Raw genomic sequence first — 21211 nt, forward strand, 5'->3', positions numbered from 1 at the left:
GAGAGTTCCAAACTCTCCCAGGTCTTCAGTAAAAGGAAATGAGGTATTTTGTTCTACAGTCATTCCAATGAAGACTTTGTACAATAAGTTCATCTGAAGGGCTTCAGGTATTTAGAAGTCAAGTTGGGCAGCACGTTTAGGATGTTTCAGTTAAAACGCCATCACTAAACTGAGATACTGAGAACTTCTACCACACGTGCTTCAATCATTATCAGAAGAAACTGAACCTCTGGAACATTAACAGAGCGCAGCAAACACACCGTTATTACTGAGTTTAACTGTAGATAACAGAAACTTTTGTGTGTGTGTGTGTGTGTGTGTGTGTGTGTGTGTGTGTGTGTGTGTGTGTGTGTGTGTGTGTGTGTGTGTGTGTGTGTGTACTTTACCACCAATCATTTGGACTGTATGGCCCCTCCATGTCACATGAGACCCGACACACAGCACATATTGGTCCTGACTTTTTGTAAATGGATCTGGTTAGATCCTGGAGGTCCTGGAGGTCCTGGAGGTCCTGGAGGTCTTCCTGCTCTGACACAACTTATTCTAAATCTGTCAAGAAAGCTTTGCAGAAAGCCTGATAATGAGCCACTCATTACATCCAGGTGTGCAAAGACACACAACAACCATGCAGGACTAAGAGCTCACCTCCAGGACTAAGAGCTCACCTCCAGGACCAGGAGCTCATCTCCAGGACTAAGAGCTCATCTCCAGGACTAAGAGCTCATCTCCAGGACTAAGAGCTCACCTCCAGGACCAGGAGCTCACCTCCAGGACTAAGAGCTCACCTCCAGGACCAATACCTCACCTCCAGGACCAATACCTCACCTCCAGGACTAAGACCTCACCTCCAGGACCAAGAGCTCACCTCCAGGACCAAGACCTCACCTCCAGGACTAAGGGCTCACCTCCAGGACCAGGAGCTCACCTCCAGGACTAAGGGCTCACCTCCAGGACCAGGAGCTCACCTCCAGGACTAAGGGCTCACCTCCAGGACCAGTAGCTCACCTCCAGGACCAGTAGCTCACCTCCAGGACCAGGAGCTCACCTCCAGGACTAAGGGCTCACCTCCAGGACCAGTAGCTCACCTCCAGGACCAGGAGCTCACGTTGCCAGAGTGTCAGTGACAATTTCCTGTTTTACAAAGATACACAGCCAAGTGGGATTTCCACTCCAGTACTGAAAACAAAATGTTAAAATATGAAATGTCCCATACTTTGATAAAGGTAAATGGAGAAATCTGTGCGCGCACACACACACACACACACACACACACACACACACACACACACACACACACACACACACACTCACTCCGCCTCCAGCAATCGTCATGGGGAATGAGTGACGACCGCTGTAAGGAGGCAGGTAGAATCCATGTGACCTAAGTTCCAACCAATCACTCATTTGTGGGTAAATCAGTGCTAAAGATCTGGATCTGCTCTGACAGAACAAACTGACATGCTGGTGGGTGGAGCCTGTAAAGAATAAACAAGAGAGTAACAATGGAGGCACACAACCTTCCATCATACAGAATATTCACCCAATGTGAACGTTTGGATTGTTTTTGTGTGATTGTTCTCCCAGTGACCCCACATCTCAGTTTGTCACAGCCTCTTCTCCTTCCATCAGAGTTTAGGAGGAAACGCTCCTCCACCCACACGCTGTGCGCCCGAGTCCAGTTGTGCAACAAGCATTATGTTGACATGATCAGTTCTGAAATATTCTGTGAGTGATGCATCTGTGGCCGTGATCCTGCCTGTCAAGTTCTCTTTTGATCATGAAACGTTGGCAGTCATGGAAAGTCTTTCCAGAAATATGTCATGAAAATCCTGTTTCAGTGGGTGGAAGTGGTAAAGCTTTAATCATCTGTCTTGTGAGTGTGCCATGATAGTAGAACTGTGAATATAACATCCAGACTAAGAGCCTTCAACACAATCCCACGGTTTAACCCTAAAACCAGTTTCAACACACCTCATGTGGAGCGCCGACCTGCACAAGGTGCACGTTGTCAGAACGCCGGCCTCTTGCTCAACGGCATGCTTTGTGCTGAAGGTTTTGTTTGAAATATTGACAGAGACTGAGTCATTGTTCTCAAACTGAAACGACAGAGTGAAGAAGATAAAGTTGTTCTCTGTCTGGAGGGACTGAAGGAGCTGGCATACCTCCACCTGTTCACTCTTAAAAAGGTGTTAACACTACTGAGCTCAGGTTTTCTCTGCTGTCCAACCATCATCTGAAAGAATGTGATTGGAATTGAAGATGAACTTCCTGTTGATATCCAGTGACGGGAGGCATGAGGTTATAATAGCAGTGAACTTAAAACTCAATATCACAGTGCAGGAACATAATACCTGTATGTTCCCCAGTTTAAGTTTGTTTTGTTTTGTTTGATCCATGATGTCATGCGGTAATGATGTGACAGGAACGTACCGGTTCATTTCAGAGCTGATCAGCAAACAAAGAGCAGATCTTAACACGACATCAGACTCCACATCGATGAGCAAAGGGACTGGGACTGCAGCTCCACCCTGGACGGGTTACCACAGGGCAAACAGCACCAGTCACAATCATCCAGTCAGGGGCAGTTTAGAGTGACAAAATAACCTCAAACTCTTTTTCACTGTGAGAGGAGAGGAACCCTGAACATCGAGACAGGTTCCCTAATGATGGTCAGGGAGATGGATAGAGAAATAACCTGTTGCTTGTTTGTGAATACAGTGACTAAATGTAAGTTCTCCAGTTGTCTGGTACTCTTCAACATCAATTCCAGGAAAATGAAAATCCTTCCTCATCCTCTACACAGCTCGACTTTATGAACGCGTTGCTCAGACGGGCCGACCTCAGCCTATAAGTGAGTTACAACATCTCGGAAGTTTCAAAATTCTCTTTTGGACAATCATTGCAACACAGCGACTCTGGAAAATCAAGAGCAAAGTGACCAACTGTATTTGCAATTATATTTCCGTGTTCTTAATAAAACATAAAACTCAACATTCCACATAAACTTGCTGACCTGATATATTTCTGTGATTTACAGAGAAATGACCTGTCATGAGCGGATTTCTTCTAACACACTTTCACAATGACAGAGTAGCACAAAGAATATGATGATGATGCACACAATAATGAAAAGGAACCTAAATCCCTGCACTGGAAACACTGATATAGGGTGCAGATTATTACCGCCTCTGTCATAAACACAGTTCATGTTGCTCTGGAGCGAGTAGATGGCTGGACATGCCTTCGTTTCTCTCTGGATGTCTGCCACTTTAAAAACCTCACAAGCTGGAATCAGCGCCTGGTCATTGTGTTTCAGGGAGGAGTAATAGGTTACATCAGCACAAAAGCACGAGTAGACCTGGAAACATGACGCACATGTGGAGCTCCACTTCTTTAAGTCGAGCGTGAAGGTGCTGAGACGAACCTGCTGATTTAAGATGTTCGGACTTAAAGGTGTTTCTGTTCTGTAGTTTGTTTGAAGACACGTGACCTGGCTGTGTCTCAGAATCTGGATGGCTTCACTGAAAGAGGAATAAAGGGAGTGCGGCTCAAATATGTCCTTCTCACTTTGGTTTGGTTCGTCTCTGTTGTGACAGACCGCAGCATCGCTTCTATTTCCATATACAGAGCGAGTGAACGATGTTTCTCCATGTAATGTGTGCAGGAACTCCAAGGCTTTGCTTCGCACCGCTCCAGGATTGACTGAAGTTCACTCGACAGGCGTCCCGTTTCTGTATTGTTGCTTCAGACCAGCAGTCATCCAACATGTCACTGGAGTCATTGCTCACATCCTGAGAGGAACCCTGGGGGAAGAAGTACAAGCATGTTCAAGACAGTAGATGGCGACAGAAACTAAACAGCTTCATGTCAGGAGTTCTACTGAGGACCTACACTTTGTTTACAGCACTGTCTGTTCATCAATATGCACTGACGCATTCAAATTAATTAAGAAATAAAAATGTAAAAATGTGTTTATCCCTCGATCTAACCTCTAATTCAATTGATCTACATAGTGCAAATACAACACAGTCCTATTTTATATCGAGCAAGTCCTACAGAGACAGACACACACTAACATCTGAAACTACAGACAGTTGAGGTAAGAGCTTACACTTCAGCTGCTTGAATACACATTTTTACTGAACATGTGTATTTATAACACTGCACTGGTTGCTCATTTCAGTTTGAATTGATTTTACATTTTGCTTAACTTATTGGACGAATGACCTCTGGAAAAGGTATCCAGTAGATTTGTGTTATAGCTGCATTTTATGTAGGGTGCTCGGTTGTTGGTATTATTATGATCATTACTGAACAAAATATGAAGTTACATACCTGCACTTCAGGATCCTGGCAGCTCAACAATAGATGTTTGAGAATTAAAGTCAGCAGGAGAAGGAGAAAGAGGAGCAGGTGTTGTACTGGTTGTTGTACCTCTACTTCAGAAGGGAAACAGAAATGGGATTTATGAACTAATGGAAAGAAGAAGCAACTAAACAGCTGAGATCAATGACCAACAAGTGTCCTTCCATCCAGCCTGGAGCCAATCACAGCTGAGTGTGGGCGGGGCCAGGATGCACTCACATTCACACAGAGGGGCTTTTTATTTATTTATTCATTTGTTTGTTTATTTATTCTGAACATGTGAATCACGTGACAATACAAGAAACAGGCTCATGGAAGGAAGGAGTGGAAAAAGAAAAGGAAGAACTTTGCACAATGACAACAAATGTTTTAACTGATGACTTCACATGATAGAAACTAATCTATTAAAACATGCAGCCAGATTTACTGTTCATCTTCCTCGATAGATTTTAATGGATGTGTACATTAGTAGAACATTGCTCTAAAGCAGATGTTTGTATATCCGACCACTTTTCTTTAGAAGACAGTGACTCTCACTTTCAGTCACGTTGATTGTACTGAAGTCTATTTTATTTACTTTCCAGGCACTCGGTCATAAAGATGTTTGCATATAAAAGGAGTGTCACAGTTAAAAAGCACATCACATCCAAACTTACCACATCCTGAGCAGCACACAGTGAAGTTTGGTCTATTTGAGAAGAAGATCTGTTAGTTTGAGACCTTTAGTGACAAAACGCTCAAATATTTCTCTTTGCTTGAACCGGTGAACAAACAGGAGTTATGAGTTTTACTCCATGTAGAACCTTCCACCTGCAATACAAGCAGCTGGTGTGAGGAAAAGCTTCATTTACACATGACAAGTGAACGCAAACACCATGTGCAGTCGATGAATAGTATTACTGTAATAAGAGTACTGAGCTCAATATAAGTGAATGCTGTTGTTTCTCGTTCACTAATCCTGTCCAGACAATCACACATTGTCTGAACTGGACATACTGAGGACCAGTGAGCCAAACCAACCAGGAACTAGACTGTGGGACTGCTTCAAGGGAATGTTCCTATTCCTGCTTCAAGGGAAGGTTTTGTTTCTTGGAGATTTAAGTACATCTAAACACAAAGTATTATTCACAACTATACCTTGCTTAAAAAAAAAAAAAGATTTTCAGAAAATAATTTGACAAAATATCAGCCTGTCAGCTCAAATAGCAGCAGAATTCCTTGGTGGTGCTGTTGTGTGATAACCTCTCCTCAATACTCTGTATTACAGTTATTAAAATAAATATTTTAGAAGATTGGAAAACAACAGAAAAAAAATCCCTCAACAATAATGTCAATCAATCCATATTCACACATGAAATAAAGTGGAACTAACTAAAAGAAGTGAGGCACATCTGGTTTGAAGTAACAGAGACAGTAGAACAGGCGCGTGCTCATCTTCTGATTCTAATGATGACAAAGTGACTTTTAAAGCTCATTCATTCAAAATACTTTCTATATGTGATGTATCCACCTTTAGCTTCCTCTTAATTACACATTCAAACACAAACACACAATGCAAACATATATTTTATTCACCCAATACATTTCGATAATCAATCATTATATACATATTTTAAAAAGCCGTGTTTTTGGTATTTAGTTTGTAATCCCCCCGGCCAGCTCAGTCTCAAGGTAGAGGGTCCATGTCCCCCGGCCAGCTCAGTAGGTAGAGCATCAGACTCTCAGTCTCAAGGTAGAGGGTCCATGTCCCCCAGCCAGCTCAGTAGGTAGAGCATCAGACTCTCAGTCTCAAGGTAGAGGGTCCATGTCCCCCAGCCAGCTCAGTAGGTAGAGCATGAGACTCAGTCTCAAGGTAGAGGGTTCATGTCCCACGCCGGGCACCACCTTCCTGTGGGCTCTCCACCTTCCTGTGGGCTCTCCACCTTCCTGAGGGCTCTCCACCTTCCTGTGGGCTCTCCACCTTCCTGTGGGCTCTCCACCTGCAGGAAGGTTCTTAATGGTGCAATGTGATCTGGGTGACGGAGCTCAGACTGACACCACCATCACCCGGGAACGGAGAAGAGGGAGGAGATGGATGTTTTAACTAATTATCAACACGTTACATAAAAAGTGCCCAAGTGTTCAAAGCTTTAAGAAGAGTTACAAACATTATTCTATTCAGTAAAATCGATTCTATCATCATCATCATCATCATCATCATCATCATCATCATCACACTCTGAAGCATATCCAGCAGTGAAATCTTATCAAAGACGTGTTTGTTGTTTTAAACATTTCCATCACATGAAATAAATCACAGGAGGAAAGAAAAACGTCTCCATGAAAATCAAAGAGAACAAACTACAAGCTGCCGTGTACTTTTCAGGCGTGTCTTTTCTCTGACATGGCGTGTTTATTTATTCTAAAAGAAAGGAAGCAGGTTAGTTTCTCATTCTTGTGCAGATAGAGAAGAGGCTGTAGAAACCCAAATAGTAAAGCTAAACCCGTGGAAATGCTTTGGGCACTGATGTATTCCATGTTGTCAATGCAGCACTGCAATGGAATAACAACCATATATAACAAAATGTTAACAGCCATGGTAATCATAATGAATAGAATGGTTTTAAAAGCTCTTCTCTTGATTGTGTTGCTCTTTGTCCACTCTGTTGTCTCCCCTGGTCCCGGGAGCTTCAGTGCCCTGAGGATGGTGAGGCAGCAGGAGAGCATTACAAATAAGAAGAGCAGGTTCAGGGTAAAGAATGCATAAAGGTACACAGGCTTAGAATATGTGTACACTGAGTAGATGCAGCTACCAAAGGTAACCAGCCAGACAAGACTACTACAGGCCACCTTGTACCTGAGGCCTTTATACCTGAGAAACACCACAGGGTGGATGACTCGGACGTAGCAGTCAACACAGATGAGGCACTGGAATAAAGGACGCGCCGTATACAACAAGCCAGTTGAAAACATGAAGGCTTCAAAAGAGGGAAATGATCCGAGTGTTACAAACACCATATAGCACACAATGAATAAGGAGAAAATCATCTCCGACAATGCAAGGTTGAAAGAAAAGAAGTCCGAGGCCAAAGCCCCTCTGCTCATTATCAGCATCATCACATATAAATTCAAAGGGAGACCCAGGATCATGTTGGTGGCGCCTGAAGCCAGCGCTAAAACAAAGTCATGGGAGTCCAGTATGCCGTTGTGGTGGCTCGGAGTAACGCCCTCTGTAGTATTCATCTTGTGACTGTGAAGAAGGAGACAGAGATCAAGGTCGAGAAAGCATCATGATGTTCTGCATATCTTTACCTCGTCCACTCACAGCTGGAGTCCAACCTGACGTGGAGGCGAGCGGCGCCAAGTTCAGAGATGCTCTGATGTACAGAAGTCCTCCTGTCAGCTACTCGTCTGTCTCACCTCAGCAAGCCTCTCACTTCACCCACTCTTTTGAATCTGTTGTTTTAGACCCGAGGGACATTTAAAACATGCAAAGTATCCCAGTCACGACCGATCATATTTATTCCACTTTAGTCCCGACACCTGATAAATCTTTTCTAAAAGAACATGTGCAAATCTCCACTTTGCAATATGAAATCCATATATAATTACAATACTGAAGAAGCATGAAATGTGCGTACCCACACAGTAGGTAGGACACAATAATAGTTCTTCTATTTGAACTTGTCCGATTTATGTCACAGAAACACGTTTGATCCCACTGACAGTTAAAACTGTCGAACTCTAACCTCTGCTAAGCTTTAGTTCAGAACTCGCTGGCTGAACCTCTGCAGGGTTCCACACAGCGACACGACCGCGCTCGTGTCTGTTAGGTGGAGAAGCTGTAAACTAGAGGCCCATCTGGGCATAATTAGTCTTACAAATAGTGAGCAAATAGAATGGAGAACATAGACTTTGTAGGACGCACAACTTAAACACACACTTACACAACCAGACAATAAAAGCTTTAGAGAAATATAGAAAATAAATCTTTGTTGTAAATCCAAACATGACAGGGACACAAACATAAAAATGAACAACAATGTGCTTTAATAGATCTTGTTATAACGTATTTGTCTTCTGAACTGTTCATGCTTTATGTTTGACTATGTAAAGGACACACATGCATCCTGGTGGTGAATCCATCGCCTGGCAGCAGAGCACACAAAGCCTTCCAGGTAAGACCAAAGCTGTCTTCTAATCTAATGATAACTCGTGTACACAGTTTTAATCTAGTCAGATAAACAATGGAAAATACAGTAAATTGGCTGCAGTAACAATTTATTTGCTAATAAAAAGTGAGTAAAAATAACTTCATCAACAGCTTTACAATGTATTAAAAAAAACAACCTACAATAAGAACATATATCTTGACGATGAGGGAGACAGAGTCCTCAGGAATAAATTCAATCTTCTTTTATCCACAATCTCAACAATCAATTCAGTGAAAATAAACAGTAAAAACAAAAGCTACATCACCTGAGAAACCTTTTCCTTTTGTGAGTGTTTATTACTGCGATGATTGACAGTGATGAACATGTGCTCCATTTTTACATTCATTGAATACAAATATACATAAAACCTTGTTTAACAGCTCTGATTGTTTATTGTCGGGGGGAATGGATATTTACCAGGTCAAGGATACTTCATGTCCTCCTGGGCCTGGTCGACGTGCCGTGGAGTCTTTGGGGGACGCTTTACCAGTGTCTATATATCAATGGTGTTGTGCTGCGTCTCGTACTGAGAGGACGACGGGAAAGGAACGCTTCTCATTATATTCCTCTCAAACAAATGATGGTTGAGATCCTTTTCCCCCTCACCTCTCTTTGGCATTTCCTGCAAGCCTTCCTATTGGACTGTTTCTTCATGCAGATGTTTCTGTTCAGCAGTTCAATGTTCCTGATTGCTCGTGCGCTGGCACAGAGCTTCCTCCGCCTGGAGCAATATCTGGCAATGATCCATCCACTGACTTTCCTCAGGTCCAAACCGCTGAGATACAGGCTGACCTGAGGCTGACCTGAGGCTGACCTGAAGCTGACCTGAGGCTGACCTGTGGCTGACCTGAGGCTGACCTGTGGCTGACCTGAGGCTGACCTGAGGCTGACCTGTGGCTGACCTGAGGCTGACCTGAGGCTGACCTGAGGCTGACCTGAGGCTGACCTGAAGCTGACCTGAGGCTGACCTGAGGCTGACCTGTGGCTGACCTGAAGCTGACCTGAAGCTGACCTGAGGCTGACCTGAGGCTGACCTGAGGCTGACCTGAGGCTGACCTGTGGCTGTGTGTCCTGGATGGTGGTGTTCATTTTGTCCACCAGCAGCCCCAGTGCTGTGTTCGACTTCAGCAGAAAGGTCTTCTTGATGATAGCAGCTTCGTATCTCCACTTTATGGTGTTGATGACTTTCTGCTGCGTGTCGGTTCTCAGAGCTCTGAAACGCTCCGGACCAGGACAGAGGCACAGAGACCAACAGAAAGGAAACAGGATGAAGAGAAGGACTTTCAAGATCATTACCATTAATCTCATGCTTTCTACTTTATCTCAGGTCCCACTGGCAGTAACGACGTCCCTAGAAGGATCCATAGCTTCTTCCCTGTTTTCTGTACTCAGCTCATTAAATATCTGAGCTTTTGTCTTAACAGGTTTTCTTCCAGCCTTTCTTTATCGCTACAGAGGGAAGATGATGCCCAAAATATGTTGTTTCAAGCACATATAAAGAGATTCATACAATAGACACCAGCTATATTCTAGGTAGAAATCCAGAAATAGTTCATGAGAAAAAAAATACTTTATATTGATTATAAATGAGCAATTTCAGAAGTTACTTGACACACTGTCAATCATTTAAGTTGGCATGAACAAACGTACAGTTGATTTCAGGATGTTTTGGATGTGGAAGTAAATTCTCCCGAGAGAGAGCAGCCACTGGGGGCTGGTGCCAAACCTCTTCTTCAGTAAATAAACTGCTTTAGATTCCTTTAGAGTCTTCTGTATATACTACAACACTACTTGAAGCTATAATGAGGATTTTAATCATTCTATTATTTTAGTGATATTAATATTTTGTTTATAATGACCTTGTATGAAGCAACAAATGAAAAGGCTCATTGACTCTCCAGTAATTTACTGGCTCTTCAGCCTATAACTGCTTTTCGATAGAGATTCACAGAATGATGTGTGCCTGTAAAAAATAGCTTTGCTGCCAGATTATAAATCCACCTCAGAGTGATTTGTTTATGTGTTGGCCAGAACTGCCTTTCAAATGACTGGAGTTGTTCTTTTGTAAATATAAACAACTGTTTGGTCATGATGTACTCTATATATACTTTGCATTCAGAATTTGCAAGTCAAAGCAAGAACATCCCAGGTTATCAACACTAAATCAACAGAGTGTACTTTACCCTGTATTTATTATCACGGTGTGAGTTGTGTTCCTTTTACTGTCAATATGTTCTGGGTTTGGATTAATAAGCCATGGGATTCTGCTTCAGTGGGCAGAGCGAGACTGAAGCCCCCACACCAAAGCCAGCATACAGGGGCTCACTGAACTGAGCTTTGAATTTGTGGATGAGCTCCATATTCTCTGATACAGAGTAAAAGGCCACAGTGTTTCCTGCATAGTCCAGGTACACGCCCATCCGTGTGGCTCTGGGAGCACGGGGAAGGTCTCTGTCTACTTTGTTGTGCCAGGCAGAATAACCCGAGTCGGAGCAGAGGACACTCCAGGACTTGTCGTTGTACCCCAGCAGGCTGTGTGAGTTCTTCCCCTTGCGGCTGATGCTTTTATAGGCCACCCCTATGGAAAACTCCCCGCCCCACTCGGTCTCCCAGTAAAACCTGAAACCTGCCAGAGGCTCCTTGCAGAGGACCTGGGAGAAGCCGTCGAAACGCTCCGGGTGATCTGGATAAAACTGGGACGCTTTCTTCCGGGTGACCTTCTGATTCCCGTCTGACAGGACCAGCTCTTTGTACACCGTGTTGGGATCGAAGGACATTTTGCAGGAATCTGAGCGAAACAAAACATAGTTTCTGCTTATTTACCTTAAAATGTTGAGTACTGAAAAGATCATAAAATGAAAGAACTTTCCTTCAGCTCCACGTATTTATTTGATATCTCACTAAATAGAAACATGTCGGGTTATCATAAGAGTTTAAAATGTGAACTCACATCTCAGGAAATCTGCTCTGGTTTTTGGCTCCTGGAAATCCACCCTGGAAGGAACTGTTAGGACATGAAACATTGGTCAACGTATAATAATACTTATTTGTACTTATTTCAGTTGCATCATCACGAGCAGTACCAGGATTTGTTCTGTTAACAGAATCTCACCTTTGACTCGTTTGTCCCCATTTCTTGGCAAAAGTATGTAGACTGGAGTTTCACTAACTGTGGAAACAGCAAAAGAGTGTTGGGGTCATTTGTTATTATCAGCTCACCATAAATTAACATAACATTCATATAATCAACTGGAACAAACCTGTTTTGGAGATTTTGCTCAGTTCCTTTTTGCAGATGTCATCCAGATGTTCTTTCATATCGAGGGCTGTCTTACTCATCTCTCCAAAGGAGAACTGAGGGTTGATGAGCACTTTGGGCACCATGGCCTCGGGGGGAGTGCACAGGGTTGGAAAATTCTGGTTTTGGAAAAATGAAATGACTTATTCAATGAGTCAGTCACACTGAAATCTAATTAGTATTTGTCCTAACGATAGGGTCCAAAACGGTTCGGTAAGGGTCACAATACTCATGATGCAAACACCTGAAGCTGCTCTGTTGGTTGGTTTAGAAAATAAGCAAAATTCAGACATTGAGCATTAAACACAGACGGATGTGAATCTCGAGAAAATATGCAATATGTGAAAATATTGATGAACGCAGAATTATAGCTCGTGTCAAATAGATAAGAAAGCTAAATTGAAAAGTCCTAATCATCAGTAAATGTAGTGATCATCAGTGGTAAATAATGGATCACTTGTTAACATGATCTCTCAGCACCTGCAGAAAGTGGATGTTATCCTCTGTTTCCAGGATCTGCCGGAGTTCTGCGTCTCTGCGCTTCAGCTCCTGTATCTCCTGCTCCAGACGGTCCAGGTAGCCCTCAGCCTGAGACATGGCTGCCTGCATGTTGGCCATTATCATCTGATGGATTTCAGCCTTCCAGCGCTCCACCGCTTGCAGCATTTCATGAAAGGTCTTATCACTCTCAGCCTGCGCTCGCTGAGCACCACTCTACAGGGAAGGGAAGGCAGTTTGTCGGCAACGTTTAGCTTTAATTTACACTGAACTGGAGTACTCCTCAGTCCTACTCACAGATGAATCACACCAATCTTGAATTATTTTATATGACAGCCTCGACTGTTTTACCTTCAGAACATCCACATTATGCTTGAGCTCCTGCAGCTCCTTCATCCTCTCCTGAATGATGTGCTGCACTTCTGACTGGGTGACCACCAGGACCTTCTATTTTAAAAACAGAACGACAGGAAGAAAGTATTTTAATAATCAACATTATTATCAGAAAATAGACGTAGTTTAGTCAGGAGCATTGGTTTTCATGGATCTTCTGTATGAGAAAACTCAAAATTGAATTATTTCCCAATCAAAAGCTGAAGCTCTCCAAAATATTTAGCAGATATTTTATCCCAATGCGGATCAGACAACATGCCTCCCGGTCAGATGAGCTGCACATTGAAAATGAAAACTGTTGTTACTTGTTTCTCCACACGTTCTTCTTCAGCCGAGGTGATGTTGTGGCTGCGGTGCTCTCTGACAGTACACAGCACACAGATGCACATCTGGTCCGAGCGACAGAACAGCTCCAGGCCTTTCTCATGCTGAGGGCAGATCTTCCGGTCCAGGTGACCCGTCTCATCCACCAACTTGTGTCTCTTGAACGTGGACGACTCATAATGAGGCTTGACATGTACTTCACAGTAGTAAGCCAAGCACATGAGACACGACTTGACAGCTCTGTTGCGTCGGCCGACACAGAAGTCGCAGAAGGATTCGCGGTGCATGTCGGGGAAAGGAGTGAGCTCTGGGAGGTGCTGCCGAGGCTCGCGGTGGACGTCGGGGAGGTCACGTCTCAGGACCGGCCGTGGCGTGAAGGTCGCCCGGCACTGCGGGCAGCTGTAGACACCCATGTGGTCAAACTGATCCCAATAGATCTTGATGCACTCCAGACAGAAAGTGTCTCCACAGGGGATGGTGACGGGGTCCCTCAGGCCGTCCACACACAGAGGACAGAAAGCCTCTGGTGGCAAAGGGAAACCAGACTCAGCCATCATGGTGTATTCAGACTGGAACCAGATCCAAGCAGTTTCAGTAAGAGTACAATCTGAATACTCAAATTGTTCACACCAGTAAATGCGTCAGGTTCGGTAGTCAGCCTGACGGAGGTCTGGAGAAAAACCTTCCACCTGGAATCCTGTTGCTCTTCTTCTAACAGGTCAGTTGTTTTCTGCTGACATTTAAAGGTAAAGCTTTGTTTCTACTATAAACACAAAGACGCTGTCTTCCCACACAAACCCTCTTTTCAGCACCTGACGCATGCAACCACCATGGAATCTTCCTAACAAGCAGGCGTCTCAGCAAGACTCCCACAGTGAGGTGAACTTAATACTACATGACCTCAATGGCTGTATAAAAGTGTGTAATAAATACTTCTTTTTTTTCCTAATAGAACATGGGTTTTATTATAGCCAACTCCTGTAAACCAGGACAGGAAGTAAAAACAACACCATAAACAAATTATCTTCATTATTATTATTTAAAAGTATGTTAGTTGTAATTCTGACCAGTGAATCAGGGGATCAGTGACATTTCTATTCTTTATGACGAGTACTGCTCAGTACTAGCAGTCCTCAGAAGCTTGTGATGTTTTCAGGTAAGATTTAAAGTCTCCTGCAACAATGGATTGATTTTCCCTTCAACCAATAACATCACATGTTGCAGTGGAAGGTGAAACGTCCAGTCCTTCATATTCTCTTGCTTCCTATGTGAACGAGCGTTGAGTTTCATGATGGTACTTGATATCAAAACAGCTTGTTCTGTTTGTCCTGTGAACAAAACAAAGAACATGAGGGTTCCCTCAAGGACACGTCTGAAACTTCAAAAACAACTCAAAGGTGAAAGACAATGCAGAAGTAATCCTGGACATAAACAGCCTAGAGCTCCAAACAAAGACGTGTGGACTCAAAGTTCACTGTTCTGTTTAGGGTTAGGGTTCCTCCGACAGAAGGAACCTCCAGTCAGGGTTCTCAGCAGCTGCTGATCAGACCCACATCATGCTGAGGAGCAGTGCGGGACCTTTTTCACTGAACATTGACATTTTTAACATTTTTGACGTTCTTGCTGTGTTGTAACTTCTTAATATCTTTTACTACTTAGGGTAGACGTCACTTCCTGTGTAGAGTTGTCGAGTTAAAGATTCAGATTTACGGAACAATAAAGTTGCTAAAACCTATAAAACCTGTATAAAACAATATGTTGAAATGTGCCACACTGAACTAGAGCTACACTCGGTAGAGCGCAGACCTTCACCAACGAGTTAGCATCATTAGCATAATAGCCGTTAGCTCATATCAATGCTAACTAGCCTGTCAGGTAGCTACGTCACTAACACTGAGCAGGGAGCGTCTCCATGGCAACAGACGCTGATCTCCTTCATGAGGTGCCTCTCTCATCCGCTTTGTAGGGGACATTTTTCTCCAGTTTTTGGGGATTTATTAGGAAATGTTTAGCTGTTAGCTGTTAACGTCTCAAAATCTAATGGTCCTTGATGATGACAAATCATCCCTGAAAAGTTCATGCAATTTTGGTGAGTAGTTTTTGCGAAAAGTTGGTTAAATTGACACGTACAAACCAATAAATGAATGAATAGATAAATAGATGAATAAACCAACCAACAAAGGAATACACGCAGATGAAAACATAACCTTCTACGCCAACTTTGTTGGTCGCCCAGATTCCGTTGGTGAAGGTAAAAACTACACGGAGCAATGGAGATCATGTAACTCTGCGGCACAAACAGAAGACTTACTTTGTTTTTTAATGACTGTGTGTTTGTGATCAACCTTTATTTGTTTGTAAGGTTTCATATGAATTAATAAAAGAATTAATAAAAAACTAAGACTTACCTCCTGTGCAAAGACCACAGGACGTCCGGTGTTGAGAGACGCTCTTTGTCGGCAGATGGATTCCTCTCACAAGCTGGATTTCCTAAACTCTTTAAGGGTTTTTTCACTCTTTCCAAAAGCACAGTGAATACAGTACACTTGAATATTTCAGATTTCATGACTGTTCACGTGGTTTTTAAAGAAAATATTGTTTCCAATACAAGCAAAGACTCCTCAAAAGGTTTATGTTCCTTTTTGCCTCAGGGTGTCTCTCATTGCTGTTTTCTCTTTGCGTGGTTATTACTCTACTGTAACTCATGGAAGATAGATCCTCTGTGGCAAGAATCTGTTTATTTAGGCTCGTTGCAATGCTTCAAAATAAATGTGGGAGAGACAATCAGCTTGACTGATATGAAGCTGAGAGACCAGAGACAAGTCTGTCCTGTGATGTGTCAGCTTCATGCTGTCAGTGCTCTTTGTTCTGTGAAGGGTCACTCATCTTCACCCAAACAAGAGAGCTCTTGTGTCAATGACCAACGGAGCGCGAAGCAAGAAAACCAGTTCATTTTAAGGAAAGTTTCTGTAAAAACAAATAAAAAATGACTCAGTATCACTACTTGTGTATAATTTCCCTCACAAAGAGGAGGAGAAAAAGAGCATAATGAGCTAAATCATTGACATATATTCCTTCCTGGAGGCGAGTCTGAATGTAATGAGACTAGAAAGACAGAAGAGAGGCTGAGTACCAATGATGTCATGGACTGTGCTGGTCTGTCCTCTCTCCCTCCTCCCATCCCATCCTCCACTCGCTCCCCTCCTGCTCCTCGCTATCCCTCCATCTTCGTGGACAGTCTGGGAGTGGCAGGAAGGAAGAAAAGCAGAGAACAAAGCCGAAGACTGAGGAAGACGAGGCCAAGCAGGTTTTTCCTGATCATCACCGCAGCATCCTCGAGTTAACGGCAGCAGGTACATCTTACAGTCTGGTATTTTTAGCTGTTCTATGGGCTAATGCAGCAAGGGACTCGTCCTAACATCAGAGGACAATTAAAGGGCCAGCTGCAGTAATAAAGTAAGAGATAAATATGGGTTATTAATGTTTATTTTAAACCAGAAGCAGATTATTATATTCCTGCAGTGTGTAACCATGCAGAAATTCATTTGTTTACCAGTGCTGATTAAGAAATGCTATTTGTTATTAGAGCTCATTTGCTCACATGCACAATGAATATCAAATGAATTGTAATGTGTTACTTCAGTACACTTTGACAAACATTATGGATTGACTGCAAATATATTTTGTGACTATAAAGTTAGAATTTCCTTACGAGGGCCTGTTTCATAGCACTTTTCATTATTCAGCCTTAGTGAATGTACGTATCTTAACTCAGCATCGCTGCCGACACCTGGAACACTTCAGTGACGGATAAATCAGTGTTAGCCTGTGTTGTTGCTCATGGAGGAAAGCAAAGGGATAGATGAGGAGGAGGAGGAGGAGGAGGAAGAGGAGGAAGAGGAGGGAGAGGAGGAGGAGGAGGGAGAGGAGGGAGAGGAGGGAGAGGAGGAGGAGGAGGAGGAGGAGGGAGAGGAGGAAGGAGGTCTGAATAGTTGAGCAGCCATTTAGAAATTAAGCTTATTGAATTGAACTGGCCAGAGAACAGCTGGAGTGACACTCAGGTAATAATGAATGGGATTTGTGTGTGTGTGTGTGTGTGTGTGTGTGTGTGTGTGTGTGTGTGTGTGTGTGTGTGTGTGTGTGTGTGTGTGTGTGTGTGTGTGTGTGTGTGTGTGTGTGTGTGTGTTTGTGTGTGTGTGTGTGCGTGTGTGTGTGTGGCCAGCAGCCAATTGGCTAAAAAAGCCATTAGGGATACAACTACTTTAATTAATTAAAAAACAGACGACACAAGAAAGAGAGTGGATGAATGTTCACCACCAAGGACGCTGTGAGCATCAGCACTTCAGTAGGAGCTCTTTTAGGTTTGAGAGAACGAGACCATCTGCAGCCGTTAGGTGGAAGAGCTGCACCCGACTCTCAAAATCCATTTTCATCACTTCTCTATCTTAAAGCCTTGTGTGACCAGAAAGCTTGTGTGACTCTGTCAGCATGGCCGAGGGATCAGTGTCTCAAGCAGAGGTCCAGACCTCCTTCCAGAAGTTTGCAGTCCACGGAGACTCCAAAGCCACGGGAAAGGAGATGAACGGCAAGAACTTTGCTAAGATCTGCAAAGACTGCCACATCATCGACGGCAAGAACGTCACCACCACCGATGTGGACATCGTTTTCAGCAAAGTCAAGTAAGATTTCATTCGAGCTTACTCTTCCTCCACTGAAGCGCATGTAATGCAGATTAAAACCCTCAAAGAAATTATAATCTGAGATCAACATCACATCTCCTCTTCTGCTTCCCTTCCACTTGTCAGTATATTCAATTATAGATACTGGGTAATTGTTTTACTTTTCCCTGGAAATATGTTGTGTGTATCTTCAGGGCAAAGTCTGCTCGTGTGATCACCTTCGAGCAGTTCAACCAGGCTCTGACTGAGTTGGCTCCCAAACGTTTCAAAGGCAAGAGCAAGGAGGAGGCACTCCAGCAGCTCTACGGTCTGATTGTCGGGAAGGAGCCCGCCAATGCCGGAGTCACTGTACGTATTGAAATGCAACCCCACCCTCCCCACCCTCCCCACCCTCCCCACCCTCTCCACGAGAACTTATACAATATACTGTACATAAAATATCCCCAATGAAAACATCAAGAATAATTGTGTTGATCAAGGTTGGCATATCATCAGTGCATGATCATCAAGAATCGCTTTATTGGCTAAATCTCACTTCTATGGAATGGTTATTGTTTCTTCTGGTTGTACACACAGCTCTTTGAGCATACCTCCTTCTCACTGTGCTGATGAATATTGGAGGTGGAATTAAGGTCAGAAATGAGATTAGTGTTTATAAGCTGAGACCGTTTGTGTCCTTCCTTTGCTTTTCAGAAAGTGGCAAAGGCTTCAGCAGTGGACAGACTGACCGATGCAAGCAAATACACCGGGGCGCACAAGGAGAGGTTCGACGATTCAGGCAAAGGAAAAGGAAAGTCTGGACGTGAGGACATCCCAGACACCAGCGGCTACGTCTCAGCTTACAAGGGCAGCGGTACTTATGAAGACAAAGTGAAAGACGCTTAATCTGTCCAGGAAAAGAAGAACACTTTGCCTCACCGAAACCTGAAGCAAGGGTACTAAAGAAAGACACAAGCATTTCTATGACAAATAAAACCAGTCAACACAACATTTTGAATTATGCGTCGCATGTCAAGTCAATACTGTGCTGTATATTTTCAGTTGTTTTGCAGGAACCAAGAGATATAACAGTTGGCCTTGATGTATAGCTCTGCTTTGCACTGTGCACCACTAACACCTCGTTGCCTTATTCAATAGTGTCTCACTGGTGCAGAAGCTCTAACAGGATGTGCTGCTTCGCTCCGTCCCTCTGATGATCAAGCTGGATTCAAGAAAGAGCAGATTTATCAGTAAAAACCTGGATTTCCCACGGTTGTCACGTCACCAATCAGTGCCCTTTACCATTGCTTTCATCCATTTTATTTTTATTGTGAATAATTATATTCAGTATATTATCTACCAGACATCAGTTCTGAAAAGAGTCCACTTATGCATCTATTTTCTCGAGACTCGTTTTACATAATCTGTTCTAGGTCATCTTAATACGCTCAACATTCCATGTTGTTTTCTTTACATCCTGGTGTAATAAACTGTGTCCATTATCTTCCTGAATGTAAACTGAACAAAGAGGAGTGAATGTAAAAATCTAAATAAATATGGGGGAACAGGACTAAACGAACCACGTTGTTTTTTGATTGTTTTTTACAGTCTGACTGATTTTAATTATGTCGCCACACAAAACCCAGTACAATCATAGAATGAGCATTTAAATAGAGACAATTGCAAAGTCTTCCTCAGGTGAAGTGCTAAAAATATATGGAGACTACAAACTGAAAATGTTCAAAGAACATTCCTGCAGAATAAAAATAACCTGAAATCCTACATGCAGTACACAATTATCAAGATGTCTGCAGATGTTAGAATATATTTCCACCATGGAGGCTTCAGGAAAGGACGTCCTTTAATGCTCAAACAGATTTCAGGAGAGCCAGGACGTCAACAATATGGTCTAATGTGGCCCAGGGGAGGACCTGTGGTGTGAAAACTACAACAAATCAATTAAAGGGGACATATCATGCTAAATCCACTTTTTTAGCCCTTAAATGCATGTTGTTGTATATTTAGAGTGTTTAGAAGTACAGAAAAGTTCAAAGTAGTCTCTTCAGGTGCTCCGTTGATATCTTTATATTCTGTTTTGGTCATATTTTGCGATCGGCTGCGATTTTTCTATTCTCTATTACGTTTTTTGAACAATGACGTCACAGTATTCCCGGCGGAACTGCCAAATTAGGACATCGACACTTCGAGCAATCCGCCATTTTTGTTTCTCGCTGCGATTTTGTAGTCCAACCGAAGTTACGAGAGGATAAGTGGAAATGTTCGGTTGTTGGATGTAGTAACCCACAAGCTTCGTTACACCGTCTCCCAGCATCAGAACCTTTTCCAAGTGCCTGGTTGAGTTTTATTTTTCACAGAAATGTACCCACATCTGTGGGTAAGGTCATTTTTGTGTGCGCGAATCACTTTAAGGACGACTGCTTCAGCAACCTCCGCCAGTATAAAGAAGGATTTGCCGAAAGACTTGGTCTGATTGAGCGGTCAGTTCCTTCTATCTATGGAGACGACGAACAGAGCACTTCGGTAAGCTGTATATAACGCTAAAAAGTGTGATGATAAGACGTCCCTGTCATTGTTTTGTTAGCATTAGCAGTTGCACCGTCTTCATATGTTAGCGCTGTGTGCTCGTTTTAGATTAGAATGTAACTTCTGTGTTAAATAGTCGTTGTAATACAGGCAGTATTGTAGTAGTGGGCATGGATGGAGAAGTTAGTGTAAATATAGTAACACACCATTGCGTTACATCCATATGAAGACGTTGTTCTTCAGGTGCATCATCGTCATTTTCATCTGGCTCCGCCGGGTCCGACTCTGGCTCCAACATGTATGGCTGGATGGACAAATCTTCCCTTGTTGACATTTTGTAAATAATGTGTGAATATAAAGTTTCTGCGCCGCTAGATAATTGTATCTGTTCTATCAAACTACAAAGATGGCCGAACAGGGTGGAGTTGAACCGAGTGTCACCTCTGCAACCTGGAGAGGAGGCGGGGTATGAAGAGACCGCCCCAAAACCAGTTGCTCTCAGAAGCACATCAGAAAAGGGGTAGAAAAGGGGCCTGTGGAGCTCTAATAATGAGGGATTCAGACCCAAGCATTGCAGTTCCGCTTTATATAGACCACAACTGTATGATTTAGATGTAAAAAGGAAGGATTTAAAAGCATGATATGTCTCCTTTAAAAAAAAACAAAAAACGAGCTGCAGAAGCTAGATGCAGGCGGAGCGGGGCCATAGACCTATAAAACTAGAGTTATATATAGTGGTTTATGTGGTTCTGTGCATAGACATATACACTAGACGCCTCACAGCTGGCAGGAACATACGTCAGTGCGTCCGCCATCTTGGGAGGGGCATTTGTCAGGACTTCAGCAACGATACCAAACCTCTCGTACTGCTTTAAGGTAAACTGGAATTTAATACACAAAGAAGTTACATTGGAGCCTAAGAGCTTTTATGTTTAAGA

At 43.1% G+C, this 21211-nt stretch overlaps 2 protein-coding genes across 5 annotated transcripts; one reads left to right on the forward strand and one right to left on the reverse strand.

Moving 5' to 3' along the window:
* Positions 1-8378: 8378 nt before the first annotated feature.
* Positions 8379-13787, reverse strand: ftr84 (finTRIM family, member 84). The gene is made up of 7 exons (XM_080464518.1): positions 13053-13787; positions 12706-12801; positions 12337-12570; positions 11819-11975; positions 11671-11727; positions 11509-11562; positions 8379-11346 (listed from the first exon to the last, which is right to left on the reverse strand). Exons 1-7 carry the CDS (start codon positions 13626-13628, stop codon positions 10805-10807), a joined length of 1716 nt encoding a protein of 571 aa, XP_080320644.1. The 5' UTR covers positions 13629-13787; the 3' UTR covers positions 8379-10804.
* Positions 13788-16198: 2411 nt separating this feature from the next.
* On the forward strand, positions 16199-19306 carry tppp2 (tubulin polymerization-promoting protein family member 2). 4 transcript variants are annotated; one of them, XR_013935325.1, is made up of 5 exons: positions 16302-16424; positions 17559-17750; positions 17945-18098; positions 18444-18685; positions 18888-19306. XR_013935325.1 is itself a non-coding variant. In XM_080462675.1 (4 exons), exons 2-4 carry the CDS (start codon positions 17560-17562, stop codon positions 18633-18635), a joined length of 537 nt encoding a protein of 178 aa, XP_080318801.1. In that variant the 5' UTR covers positions 16199-16424; positions 17523-17559; the 3' UTR covers positions 18636-19306. The 4 variants fall into 4 exon arrangements, 2 of the variants coding, with proteins under 2 accessions (XP_080318801.1, XP_080318800.1); XR_013935326.1 differs by having other exon boundaries at positions 16305-16424; positions 17523-17750; XM_080462675.1 differs by having other exon boundaries at positions 16199-16424; positions 17523-17750; positions 18444-19306.
* The last annotated feature ends 1905 nt before the right edge of the window (positions 19307-21211 follow it).

Source organism: Lipophrys pholis (assembly GCF_963383615.2).
Source record: "Lipophrys pholis genome assembly, chromosome: 5".
NCBI lineage: Eukaryota > Metazoa > Chordata > Actinopteri > Blenniiformes > Blenniidae > Lipophrys > Lipophrys pholis.